Source organism: Artemia franciscana, chromosome 18 (assembly GCF_032884065.1).
Source record: "Artemia franciscana chromosome 18, ASM3288406v1, whole genome shotgun sequence".
Lineage (NCBI taxonomy): Eukaryota > Metazoa > Arthropoda > Branchiopoda > Anostraca > Artemiidae > Artemia > Artemia franciscana.
Window position 1 is genome coordinate 19,254,251 of NC_088880.1, and position 13,445 is coordinate 19,267,695.

Consider the following 13,445-nt stretch of genomic DNA (forward strand, 5'->3'; position numbering starts at 1 on the left):
CAACCTAGAGCGATCGTAGGGGCCCAAAAAGCATCCAAAGGGCACTCCAAGAGGCTCCAGGGCCCGGCAACCCGGGTCATTTTGCTAGCGTGAGAACCTGCTTATATTTCTAGTATATTTGAAAAATTGGATATTTCCCCCCAAGCCACACGGAGGGTGGACCTCATTTTTCCAGTATATTTTAAAGTTTAGATAGGTCCCCTGGTTACATGGAATGAGAACCCGCTCATTTTTCCAATATATTTGAAAGTGTAGATAGGTCCCCTGATCACATGATGTGAGAACCTGCTCATTTTCCAGTATATTTGAAAGTTTAGATAGGTCCCCTGGTCCTATACTTGTAACTTGAAAATGTTCAAGAATACTTGAAAATTTTGTTAAGTTGACCTAAAAAACACACAAAAGTTGCATAGTTTTTTTTATTGTGTGTTTGGATCGGGTCCCTTGTCACCCCCCCCCCCCACACGCAAAAAACGAAAATCGTGTGTCCATTAGGTTGACTTTGGGAAGACGCTGTTGAGGTTCACCCTTGTCCAAAAAACGATTAAGCAGCAGCAAATCAGATCAGGATCAGATAGTTTGCTACTAACTACTATCCAGGCCGCACCTCTGCATACTCGTGTCGACTACAAGTTATAAAACACCTTAAGCTTTTACTTACCAGCAGTTATATGCTTGCTTGTTTTTTTTTATCAATAAAAACTTTTTCTAAACTCTTTTGAGCAAGTCACATGTTTCACCCCCAATTTCCAATTCCAGAATTTGTATGAGGGTATATAGACTGCCTACAGTCCTTTCATCCTCTTGACTTCAAGATGGCACTAGCAATCCTCCTTTTTCATCCTCTCTTCCCTTCTGTTTGGTTTGTGGGAAGTGCGAGTACTTGAGGTGCCTGTTCCCAGCAGTTTAAGGCCAAGAGGCCGGCTGGTACCAATGCGGCTCTTCCTACTCACTCTCGCTCTCTTCTACACAGTAGATCTTCATTAATAAATTAGCTCGTTTTCTATTGTCTTTTTCATAATTTGGATCATCACCCTATAAATCGGCCTTTCAGTATTGGGAGGTAGTTGTAAACTGATGTTGGAGTCAAACATTTCTTCAATCTTTAGTATTTTACTAATTATCTTAATCTTATTAGTTTCGGGTGTAAGAATATGGCAATAAAAAAATATGTGTTGGGAAGTTTCCTCTGTTGTTAAACACCACCTGCATAGTGGTGAATCATATAAGTTCCATTGAAATCGGACAGAATTCAGAAAAAGATATCCTGATTTCAGTCTATAGTACCAAACTGTGTCTTCTCTAGAACGAAATGGGGAATTTCGAAATGGTAGACACTTTATTTGTCCACGGTGTTTCATAATATCTCGTAGGTTCCTCAATTTTGATTCTGGTTGGGGGTCAATGTTTGTTGCTTCATTTGCTAGCCTATCAGCAATCACGTTATGAATTAGTCCTTTATGACTAGGAATATGCTGAAAGCAAACAAAAATACCCCATTTATTTAATCTTTGTAGATCATCTCTTATTAATTTTAAATCTGAATCAGCAGCCTCATAATTTATTTTTCTTATTAATTGAATTCACCACGTTCGAATTTTCGAGTTTTTCAAAAGGAAAGTGGTGCGGATACGATAAAAAAAAATCCCTAAGACGAAAACGAACCTGAAAAGCACAAAACACAAATTAAAAGCAGTTGCAGTTAAGAAAAAATAAATAAATATGGTATTGATTTTGAAAAAATGCCAAAAAGTGTCCTTTTTTTCTCTTTGACTCTTTTTTGACTTTCTCTTAACTCTACCTCTTAAAACAGTAAAAACCTTTAGCGTAAAGAGCGGGGCGTTGAAGAGGAAAATCCCCTTTCATATACGGAGTAATTTCATATAAGGAAGTATGCGCATATTGCCTTTTCGTCAGTTGTACATCCCCCCCATCATGCCCTGAAAGTTTCCACTTAATATTCTTAAGCCATTCATAAAATTAAAAATCTTTATGTCGATCTGAATGTTTCTATTTCTCATAATATCAGAAAAAAAACGTTATAACCGAGATTACCGAAAAAAATGAATTTAATTCAAAGAAGATGCCTGCAATATACTGATATGCTGCAGTATTGAACTAGCTCTCAAAGGGATTACACCTGTTTGAACTTTTGAATTGTTTGAACTTGATTCCTTAGCCATGAATTAATTCAGTGACTACAGAAATTGTGCAATCTGATACTTGAATTTATCACACAATCAGATTTTTGGCGCTTTGAATTGAGAAAATTAGATACGATAGCCAAGTGTGGTGTGTAGAGAAAATTGGATATAATTTGCCTGCGCGTTAATTACGCTGTTTAGTGTAGAGAAGAGATTAGCAGTTGGGCCGACCTCGCACAGTTTGGACTGATTGTTCACTTGGATACATTAGTGAGGCTCGGCCCTCACTGAAAGATAAGTTTCTTTCACTTTATAATCTTTCATTTACTAGGCATGAATCCTGCAAACATTAAAATCGGTGATTTATTCCTAGCCAAATTTGCGGGCTATCTCCTCTGGCCAATTCGAATCCTAGAGGTAATGACAACGAATACCGGAGACTGCAAATTTGCTGTTTTTTGCTACGGCAAAAAGGGGCTGTTCCCTCTTCAACGCCCTGCTCTTTGCGCTAAAGTTTGACTCTTTCTCTAAACTCTAATTTTTAAAACAGTAAAAACTTTAGCGTAAAGAGCAGGGCGTTGAAGAGGGAAAAACCCCTTTCATATACGGGGTAATTTCTGTTCGTTTTAAGTTTTAATATTACTCCTTACTTTCAGTTAAAAAAACTTGTTTTTTTTATTTAATTTCTGAACGTTTTTTAGTTAATCCATGTTTTGATTTCGGGTCTCCGCAGATGAATAATTAAAGCGAAATTTACATATTTATTTATTTGGCTAAATGGCTTTCCCATAGTTTTGATCGAATGATTTTGAGAAAAAAGGAGGGGGAGGAGGCCCAGTTGCCCTCCAATTTTTTGGGTACTTAAAAAGGCAACTAGAACTTTTAGTTTTTACGAACGTTTTCATTAGTAAAAGATATATGTAACTTACGAATTAGCTTACGTAACAAACTTCTATATTCGTACGTTTTTATTATGTATATGAGAGGGTTCACCCACTCGTCAATACGTCGCTCTTTACACTAAAGCTTAAATTTTGTCCCCTGAATCACAAAGGCCGTAAAAAATAAATAGTTGAAACTTCTAAAAATGCTTTTGCTTAAAGACTGAGGTATTAGGAGGAGGTGAACCCCTTACATGCGTAATTTTTTCTGTTCGTTTTAATTTTTAATGCTGATCCTTACTTTCAGTTGAAAAAACTTTTGCTTATTTATTTTTTCATTGTTTTTTTTAAATAATGCTAGAAAATGCTGCGCCCCCTTTATGGAAATATTCTTCTCCCATGACGAATTCCCCCATTGAAGGTATCCCCCACATAACCCCCTCTTCTCAACCCCCTCCCAACCAAAAAACCCCCCTGAATACGTCTGTACACTCCCCAAAAACCATTACTATATTCAAACACTGGTCAAAATTTGTAACTTGCAGCCCCTCCCACGGGGACTGTGGGGGAGTAATTCGTCCCAAAGACATAGTTATAAGGTTTTTCGACTATGCTGAATAAAATGGCTATCTCAGAATTTTGATCCGATGACTTTGGAAAAAAATGAGCGAGGGAGGGGGCCTAGGTGCCCTCCAATTTTTATGGTCACTTAAAAAGGGCACTAGAACTTATCATTTCCGTTTGAATGAGTCCTCTTGCAAAATTCTAGGACCACTGGGTCGATATGATCACCCCTGAAATAAAAAAACAAATAAACACGCATCCGTGATTTGTATTCTGGCAAAAAAATACAAAATTCCACATTTTTGTAGATAGGAGCTTGGAACTTTCTCTGATACGCTGAATCTGACGGTGTGATTTTCGTTAAGATTCTATGACTTTTAGGGGGTGTTTCCCCCTATTTTCTAAAATAGGGCATATTTTCTCAGGCTCGTAATTTCTGATGGGTAGGACTTGATGAAACTTATATATTTGAAATCAGCATTAAAATACGATTCTGTTTATGTAACCATTGGTATCAAAATTCCATTTTTTAGAGTTTCGTTTACTATTGAGCTGAGTCGCTCCTTACAACAGTTCATTATCATGAACTACTTGGTAAGATGAAAACATTAAGCTTTTGTATTTTTTTTTAGATTGTTTTTTTGTCAAATGTTGTACCGGGAAGGTTGTAGAAGAGCTTAATTTGTTAAATTTAAGAAGTTTTGAGGTTGGCAAAGGAAACTCATGGATGGATATGCAACCTTAATAGATGCTTAAAAACTGTTTTCAAGTACCCACCCCACATCCTGTCTCCCTTTAATTTTAAATAAAATTGTAGTAGTTCTTGACCTAACTTTCATTTCACTTCAACTTATGTAGCTATAGTTTTGTCAGATAAGATCTAAAGCAAACAGCTCGGTCTTCCGATTTCATAGTGCATTCTCTTCAAAATAGCAATTTCAAAATAAGAAACTTGACATTCGAAAGGGCTCATGCACGGTAAAAATGGAAGTAAATTACAAAACATAATTCTCTTTTACTTTCCCATTGGCTTTTAAGAGCAAACAGGTATAAAAGACTGATAATACAACTAAAAAAAAGGTTACATCAAACTTACTTCTCTATATAATCCCCTTGATGATGAGTAGCAAGCATTTTAACATCCTCTTTATAAAATGCCTCCACCAATGATTTGAAGACTGTTACTCTTACCTTGTCGTCAGTTTGGAAGAACCACCCATCCTCACACCAAGCCACATGCTAAGCTCATTGCGTTTCGACTTACGGGTAAGTTAACATAAGGCCTTGCGGAGGGATATGAACCTTGTGGTATTCAGTGTGAAGGGATGAACCAAAAGCCAAAATTCAATGTCAAGGAGACTTTATACGAAAACAGAGTAACGGTTGCTGCGGGAGCTGCAATCTAGTAAACGGATACGAAAACAGAGCTGCACTCAAGATGAGGTCTGGTCAAAAGAACTGGAAATAATTACCTAACTTTGTGAAAGATTTTCATTGAGGATAAGAGTATATTGTCAGACATATTGCAATCAAAATTTTTGCTTAGGTTCAACGAAATCAAAACAAAAGTTTTGTTTCTAGGAACAAAGGCCGTCCGTTGCTTGCAGTTCATCGGTACAAACTGTTTTATCCTGGGCTGTCTTAGATGTGAAGAAGGTCACTATGTCCCTCTTCAACCCCCACTTTTTACATTCAAGTATGATATTCGTAAAACATTAACTATTCGTAAAACATTAACTATTTTAAAAGGGAAAGTTATTCCCTTTTAAAAATTTCTCGAGGGGAGGGGTCTGAAATATCAGAAATGAATTTTTGGGGGCAGCATTTTCATGAATTCCATATGTCAAGATGTCCCCTTCCCAAACAAGAATTTTGCCTTCATCGGGCAAAAGGTGCTGCTTTGCAACACAAAACAGCGAAGTTATTGGATGTTGTATTTTGCAACAAGATTACTTTTTGGGGGGGACATTCTCTCCTTTTTTTCAGAATTTTGAAAATTCCTGGGGAACAAATATTTTCGGCTCAATACCTCTACACTTTATTAGTTTCAGGATTTTGTAATTGCATGCAAAAATCAATTGGCTTTTGATGCATACCTTTTTAATAAACTTCTTTTTTAAGGTTTTAGAAACTATCAGCACGAATCGCTCCTTTCTTAGGGGTCGCTAATACAAAATATTTGATTAGTACTTGGAACAGCCTATAAATCGAGTTTGTCTACTGTACTGCCAAATCCTTCAATTAAAATTGAAGCAGTAAATTAGAAAAGAAAATCTTTCCCACTATTTTTAACAGTCTATTGCCTACGGTTCACGAATAAAGTCTTCATTTTGACTTCACGAAACATTGAAAATAATTTTATTTTTGATTAGAATAAAATCAACAAAACATATACACTATGTCACAAAAACAATTACAACTTCGGATTGATGAAACTTCATGACTGTTAACATAGCTATAAAAAAAATAATAATCAATTATTGTGAAATACCAAGTACCGTGTCCTTAAATGATTCTAGTATATATGGTAACGTTATATCCATATGTCAAAATATTTTTGATCCCTTAATAATATTATTTTTCCATTATGTTTATCCTTACCATATTTTCCATGGTTGCTCTCTCTGACTCTTTCTTTTCCAGTCTATCTCTCTATCTCTTTTTTTTTCTCTCTCTCTTTCTCCCTCTTTATTTTCAATTTTTGGGAAGCATAGGGCCCTGAAAAACTTCGAGGTCTCCAGGGAAAATTTCAGGTAATCATTTCAGGAGATTTCTGGTAATATTGTTACATAATTCTAATTTTTGCCAATGGTCCACGCAAAACCTATAATTTCGGCAATTTAGACAAGGTAAATTTTAGATTTCACTCAATAAATGTTTGCTGTTGTAGCAGTGCTGCAAAGCTCTGTCGGGAACGGTACATAAAGCCTTATCCTGCTCATTTGAAAAATTTTTCAGTTGAGCAAAAGGTTGAATTGCCATTGTATTTATCTGTCACTGTCGAATCTGGATCGTTTCTTGTTCTTTTTCAGACAAGATGTCATCGTTTTATGTGTCGTTGTAGAAAGACCTATTACCTTTATATGTAGTTAGTAATTCTAGTGAGATAAACTTCTGGACCCTCTCCCCAACAAAAATTGCCAATGAACAATCCGTTTCATCGTAAATTGTTCTCATCAAGGGCGAGATTTGTATTGTTACATGAAAAACTGTACCCTGAAAATTCACACCCAGTAGCTTTCAATTCATGAAAGAGTGGAGAGAAGGTGAAAGGTAAAGGATACGGAACTAGATTTTTTTTAAGTCTGAATCGGTGTTGCTGATCACCGTCTCAAGGCCTTTCAGCCAGGAAGCACAATGGGGGGATAAAAATAAAAGAGTGAAGTGACGGAAAGCTGAATAGCCTACAAATGCGAATGTAGAGCTAAAAGCAAAGATTGGTTTGAAATATAAATCTGTTAACTTTTTTATAGCCTTTATGAATGTTATAGCCTTTATAAACCTTTATGGTATTTTTTTTTTCGCAGAATACTCAAGGTTCTTCGGAATCATAATGCATTGTGAAAGTCTTGCCCATTAGGATAAAAAAATTTAAGGCACTTTGAAAGAAAATTTAACAAATGTAATGTGGTCATGGTTTTAAATATTTTCATCTTCAACGTCATTAGGCAAACCAAATACGATAGATTACCCCCCCCCCTTCCCAGAAAAGAATGAATTAACTGATTCAACTGCAGTAAAGTATAAAATAAAGGCTAAAAAAAATCATAGTGCTATAGAAAATTCGTCTATACCTAACACTTAATTTCGAAGTCTGTATTTAACTTTGTCATTTTTAAGTAAAGAAAATCAAATTTTTTGTATTGTATAATATTAAGCTTATTTTTCAAGGTTCAATTGGGCTAGAAAATTGTATAGGTATTTATTTTCGATGAGAATCCTGAACCAGCCACAATCAATTAATATTAGTCAATTAATTCGTAGATGTTAACGAGTACTATACTTATAAGTATAGTACTTATATACTTATATACTTATAAGTATCAAGAGTCAATATTCTGTTGACTCTTGATTAATCGCTCAGAGTACTAGATCATTAGAAACATTAGAATCTCCTTGAATAGTTCGAAAATATAGGCCTATATTTTTGAGCACGAAGGGGATAAATCAACAACAAGATTTATGAAAAAGTAAAATAAAATATAAAATCGTGGTTATACCTCCAATTACACTAAAAAGTGCTAAAAAAAAACAAACTTTTTCCTTCTATCCAGATAACTTAAACAATTTGAAGACTAAAACTAGAAGGGCTGAGTGTTTTTATATAAAAACTGGCTAGGTCTACCTGAAAATCAATACTGTCTTTATTTCAAATTGAAGTCTATGATGAGCTAAAGGTATTTGACTAGTTATAAGATATGCGGTGAGAGCCCCAAAAATTCGTTTATAGGTCAAAAAAAGAAGTCAATTTTATCGACCAGCAAGATAAAAAATTACTGTTAGTTCTTATGGCATGAGCTTTAAAGCTTTAATTATTTTACTCTTTGACACATATTTTTGTAATCTATCTATCTATAAATATAAATAAGCTATATGTGTGTTATGTCTATCTGTCTGTCTGTCCGCATATGACGTCTGAATTATTTCATCATATACCAATTCAAAAACGAATGTATTCAAGCCCAAAGTAGCTGAGTTGGTAACGCGTTATGTTCCAGGTTCTAGGTCCGAGAGGTTGCAGGGTCGAACCTTGGCTAGGTAAAAACTACAAAAAAAAAACTAAAAAGAAAAATTAAAAACTAAAAAAAGGTAAAAACTACAAAAAAAACTAAAAAGAAAAAAACTAAAAACTAATAAAAAAAACTAAAAAAGCTAAAAAAAACTAAAAAAGAAAAAAATAAAAAAAGGAAAAAAACTGAAAAATATAGGAGAAAAACAAAATTAAAAAAAATTAAAATAAAAATAAAAAAACTAAAAAGGTAAAAACTACAAAAAAAAAACTAAAAAGAAAAAGAAAAAAATAAAAAAACTAAAAAAAAGGTAAAAACCAAAAAAACTAAAAAGAAAAAAGAGGAAAAAACACAAAAATTTATTTCATCATATACCAATTCAAAAACGAATGTATATACAGACCGGGACACCGGGACACAAATGACGACCGGGACACAGGGAATATAAATGATGACCGTGACACAGGGACACAACTACAACGGGGACGCCGGGGGGCACAGGGGGATATATAAATGACGACGGGGACACAGGGAATATTCGATTAGCAATCACCATCAACAAAACTCAAGGGCAATCATTAGAATCATGAGGTATAACTAAAAAAAAAACTAAAAAAAGGTAAAAAACTAAAAACTAAAAAAAAGACCAATTCAAAAACGAATGTATATACAGACCGGGACACCGGGACACAAATGACGACCAGGACACCGGGACACAGGGAATATAAATGAAGACCGGGACACTCAAAGAGAAATTACAGACTGGGACACCGGGACACAAAAGACGACCGGGACACAGGGAGTATAAATGACGACCGGGACACAGGGACACAACTACAACGGGGACGCCGGGGGGCACAGGGGGATATATAAATGACGACGAAGACACAGGGAATGGTCGATTAGCAATCACCATCAACAAAGCTCAAGGGCAATCATTAGAATCATGAGGTATAGATCTGAATACGGATTGTTTTCCCATGGACAATTATATGTTGCATGTCAAGAGTCGGTAAACCTGACAATCTATTTATATGCACAGACAATAAGACAGCGAAGAATGTTGTATATTCGCAAGTTTTACGTAGTTAAAAACATATATATATATATATATATATATATATATATATATATATATATATATATATATATATATATATATATATATATATATATATATCTATATTCACAGGTGGGACAGAGGGACACAACTACAATGGCGCGTATCTAATATGGCGCGTAACGACTTACGCGCACGGGGGGGGGGGGCTTGGGGGGCGCGAAGCGCCCCCAAAAACTAGGTTTTGGGGCGGTGCGAAGCGCCACCCCAACAGCTAGTTTTATATATTTGCCTTTATTTAGCCATATTGCATTTGCATTAAGCAAAGTAAACAAAAATAACTAGCTAGTGAAAGGTTGAATAAATAAGAACTCAAAGTGGAAAGAAGGACAAATATTGAGTTGGGTAGAATACTCTTTTGTGTATTTTATTGTGACTTATTTTATTACTTCTTTTTTTATGTTAATCGATGCAAACTTACCAGTTCGATTTTAGCTTTATCAATTAAATTTAATGTATGTTATGTGCGACTGTCCCAAAAATAAATTTGTCGATTCTTCCGACCCTCATTAGTCGTTAATTCATTCTTTTCTTAAAGTCAAAAATTATACCGTTAAAATGAGAGAGATACAGCTCAATTTGTGACTAGGAAAATTAACGCTAATGCTAGTTAACTTAAACTCTTCCCCTGCTTCAAACTTATCCATTAGAATAGCAAAGGCGCCTCTTCTGGGTGGATGGCTCTGAAAATAGCTTAGACTATAAAGCATCTTTGAAGCTAGTTCGGGTTTTATGCTTCTAGTGGCGCTTCAATAAAAAAAAAAACCTAAGCTATATTTCTGTCAGAATAAGGACCAAACTCTTAGACTTATAGAAAATTAGTTTTTCATGAAGAGACAAAATATGGTTTTATTATTTGGAAAGCCCTACTATACCCAAGTTTATTACTACCTGAAAACAGGGGGGAGGTGCTATTAGTTGACTCAACCTAAATCATGAAATGTATGCCACGCTAAACTGAATTCACCGAAGTTCATTGCTCCAAACTTTACTGAGAGACAAAAATATAATTATCATTGCAGAATCCTTTTTTAACTCTGAAATAACCTATTGCATGCTTAGCGGAATTCTACAAATTAAGCATGGAGTTTTCTTACTTGCTTGCTTCCCAAATGAACTACACATTACATTATCGCCGTTCTAAGAAATTGTGCCGTGGCCTCCATGGACAAAATATTTGGTGTAGTTAAAGCTTCAAATTTCAGATATCTTTGGCTTTTAGATACAGATGACCGGGATGAAGCAAAAACTAATCTTCTATTGAGTGAAATGGGTAGGTGTCTAGTAAGTTAGCAAAGGCTAGTTTTGAGTTGAACCCTTTTCAGGTTATGGCAATGTTCCTACGCTATTCTGGATAGACTAACCACATATATGCATGGGGTTGATACTTACTTCAGCCTTTTCTTCTTCATTGTCAAACTTGTTGTCTTTTTTCTTGCAACAGAACCATCTTGCTGCGCAGAAAGCATAGAGAACAAATATAACGTTTGCCACCCAGCCAATAAGAAATCTGCTAAACAGAGCTGGCAAGACAATAGCAGTTCCAAAGTTTTTCGCCTGCAAAAAGGATGTATAGAACCCAGATTTAGAATGGCAGTATGTTATGTAATCGAAATTTCATCCCTAACGGTGTAATAATCGTGACACACACACAAACACACACACACACACACACACACACACACACACACACACACACACACACACACACACACACACACACACACACACACACAGAGAGAGATTTTTCAGAAACTGATATTGATAGCAATAGGTAAATCAAAACAATGTTCTTTTTATGCCCATTAGAAAAAATGGACTGATTATCAGTATATAAAATTCACAAAGTTTCATGTTAACCATCAAACACTACAGGCCTGAGAATTTAACTAATATTTAAATTTAATATTAAATTTAACTTATATTTGAAAAAGGGGCAAAACACACCAAATCAGTCAAGTAGTCTTAATGAAAATCACACTATTATATTTGACTTATCAGAAAACCCTATCGCAGATGTTTCAAGTTCTTATCTACAAAAATATTCAATTTAGTGCTGTTTTCAGAAGAAAGGTCACGGATGCGTGTTTATTTAATTGTTTATTTGTGTTTTTATTTCCAGGGGGGATTGTATCGATTAATGGTCTTAGAATATCGGAAGAATGCTTGTTTGAACAGGTATCATAGGTTATTGCCCTCTTCAAAATAAATTTTCTTTGTGGGAATCTATTTTGAGGGGAACGGAATTTTCACAGGGAGAATGTTACATTTTAATTTATATGCAATTATTCAAACACTCGTAACTTAAATGTAGACTTATTTGGGGAAAAAGAGCTTGGAAGGGAGTTAACTGCCCAACTATTACTTTTAAACTCAAAAAACGGCACAAGAACTTTCAATTTCCAATCAAATGAGTCTCCTTCAAAGCTTATACGACCACTCCTTTCATAGAAATCTTATATGCTAACAATGGGCAACTTGTGTAGCCTTTTCTTTTTTAATTACAACCCCAAACTTGAAATTTTCCAGATTTTCTGAAATTCTGGTTAGCCTTCATTTCTTACCTTCGTTGATTTTTCAAAACTTTTCTTTTTATTGATTTTTTTTTAAACTGCACTTCTAAACTTGAATTTTTCCAGATTTTCTGTAATTTGCGTAAATTTCTATACCTTCTTTCGATCCTCCATAATATTCAAAATGTTCCCATTTTATTTATATTAACCATTTTTTTAAATTACACTTAAAGCCTTGAAGTTTTTCACATTTTCTAAGATTTATGTTCACCCATATATCTTCTAAAGTCCCTTAATAATATTTAAAATCCTTTGTTATTTTTTTAACCCTATTTTTCCGAAAATACGCAATACCCTTTATTTTTTTGCACATTTTCTTAAATTCGCGTACACCACTACACTTTCATCTGTCTGCCCCCCAAAAATGTTTGAAATTATATTTTTTTATTAATGTTGGCCCTGATTTTTCTAATTATCCACTCCAGACCGATTTTTAGGAATATCTGTCCACCTCTATAACTTCCTCCGTCCTTCATTGAATGTTTAAAAGTGTTCAATTGTTTAAGCGATTTTGACTCTGATTTTTCCAATTTTCCGCTCCGGACGTTGATTTTCTAGACTTTCATGAGTAGAGATGCACCTCTACTACGCTAATTTTAGCTCTTGTTTAATTAATATTCTCTTTCCGTAATAATTTTCAAGCAATTGTGGTTCAGAAATCTCGGGAATCCAGAATCTAGATGCCCCCCCCCCACTATGCTAAATTTACTTCTTATTTACTTAGTATTCTCTTTTCTTAATAACTTTTAAAAAATCGTAGCTCAGAAATCTCGGATCCGGAATTCAGAAAATCCAGAAATCTCGATCATACCTAAAGTTCTATGACTCTCTGCCTTAGTTCTGTCCCAAGATGAATAGATGGATGATAGACTATCTATCAACAATGGAAAAAAACATCATTTTTATACATTCCTGAAAAAGGCTTTCGCCTCCTGTGCCTCTCGCTGAGACTATCAACTGTCTTGGCCTTTTCTCCAATTAGCCATGGATTGATGACAACTTGATTTTAATTCAGAAATCAAAGGACTCGCAAAGGACCCTAAGTTGGGAAATCGACTTTGGTGACATAGCTACCCCTACTTTTTCAAAATTTTCAAGACAGTGATCAGAGGGCAACCAGCCCACCTCCCACATTCTTTTTCATCAAATTCATCCGATAAAAATTTTAAGGTAGCAATTTTGTTCAAATAGTCTAAAGGTCGAATGACTATGCCTCTGGGGTTGACCACTCCTTTCCAGCCCCTGGGGAAATGGCTGCAAGTTATACAGGTTGCCCATTGTTAACATACAAGGTTTTATGGAAGGGGTGGTCTTACAAGATCTGAAGGGGGTCATTCGATTGGAAATTGGAAGTTCTTGTGCTATTTATAAGCGTCAAAAGTGACCGGCGAGCAACCATCTCCAATCCAAGTTCTTTTTTCCAAATACATCTC

General features: G+C 35.1%; 1 protein-coding gene across 1 annotated transcript in view; it reads right to left on the bottom strand.

Moving 5' to 3' along the window:
* Positions 1-5,933: 5,933 nt before the first annotated feature.
* The window catches only part of LOC136038714 (uncharacterized), a 56,483-nt gene continuing 48,971 nt past the window's right edge, over positions 5,934-13,445 (bottom strand). Inside the window, exons 5-6 of the mRNA XM_065722040.1 lie at positions 10,832-10,996; positions 5,934-6,044 (exon numbers count right to left, since the gene is read on the bottom strand). Of these exons, the coding sequence (XP_065578112.1) occupies positions 6,036-6,044; positions 10,832-10,996 (174 nt within the window). The 3' untranslated portion in view covers positions 5,934-6,035. The remainder of the gene's footprint in view (positions 6,045-10,831; positions 10,997-13,445) is intronic.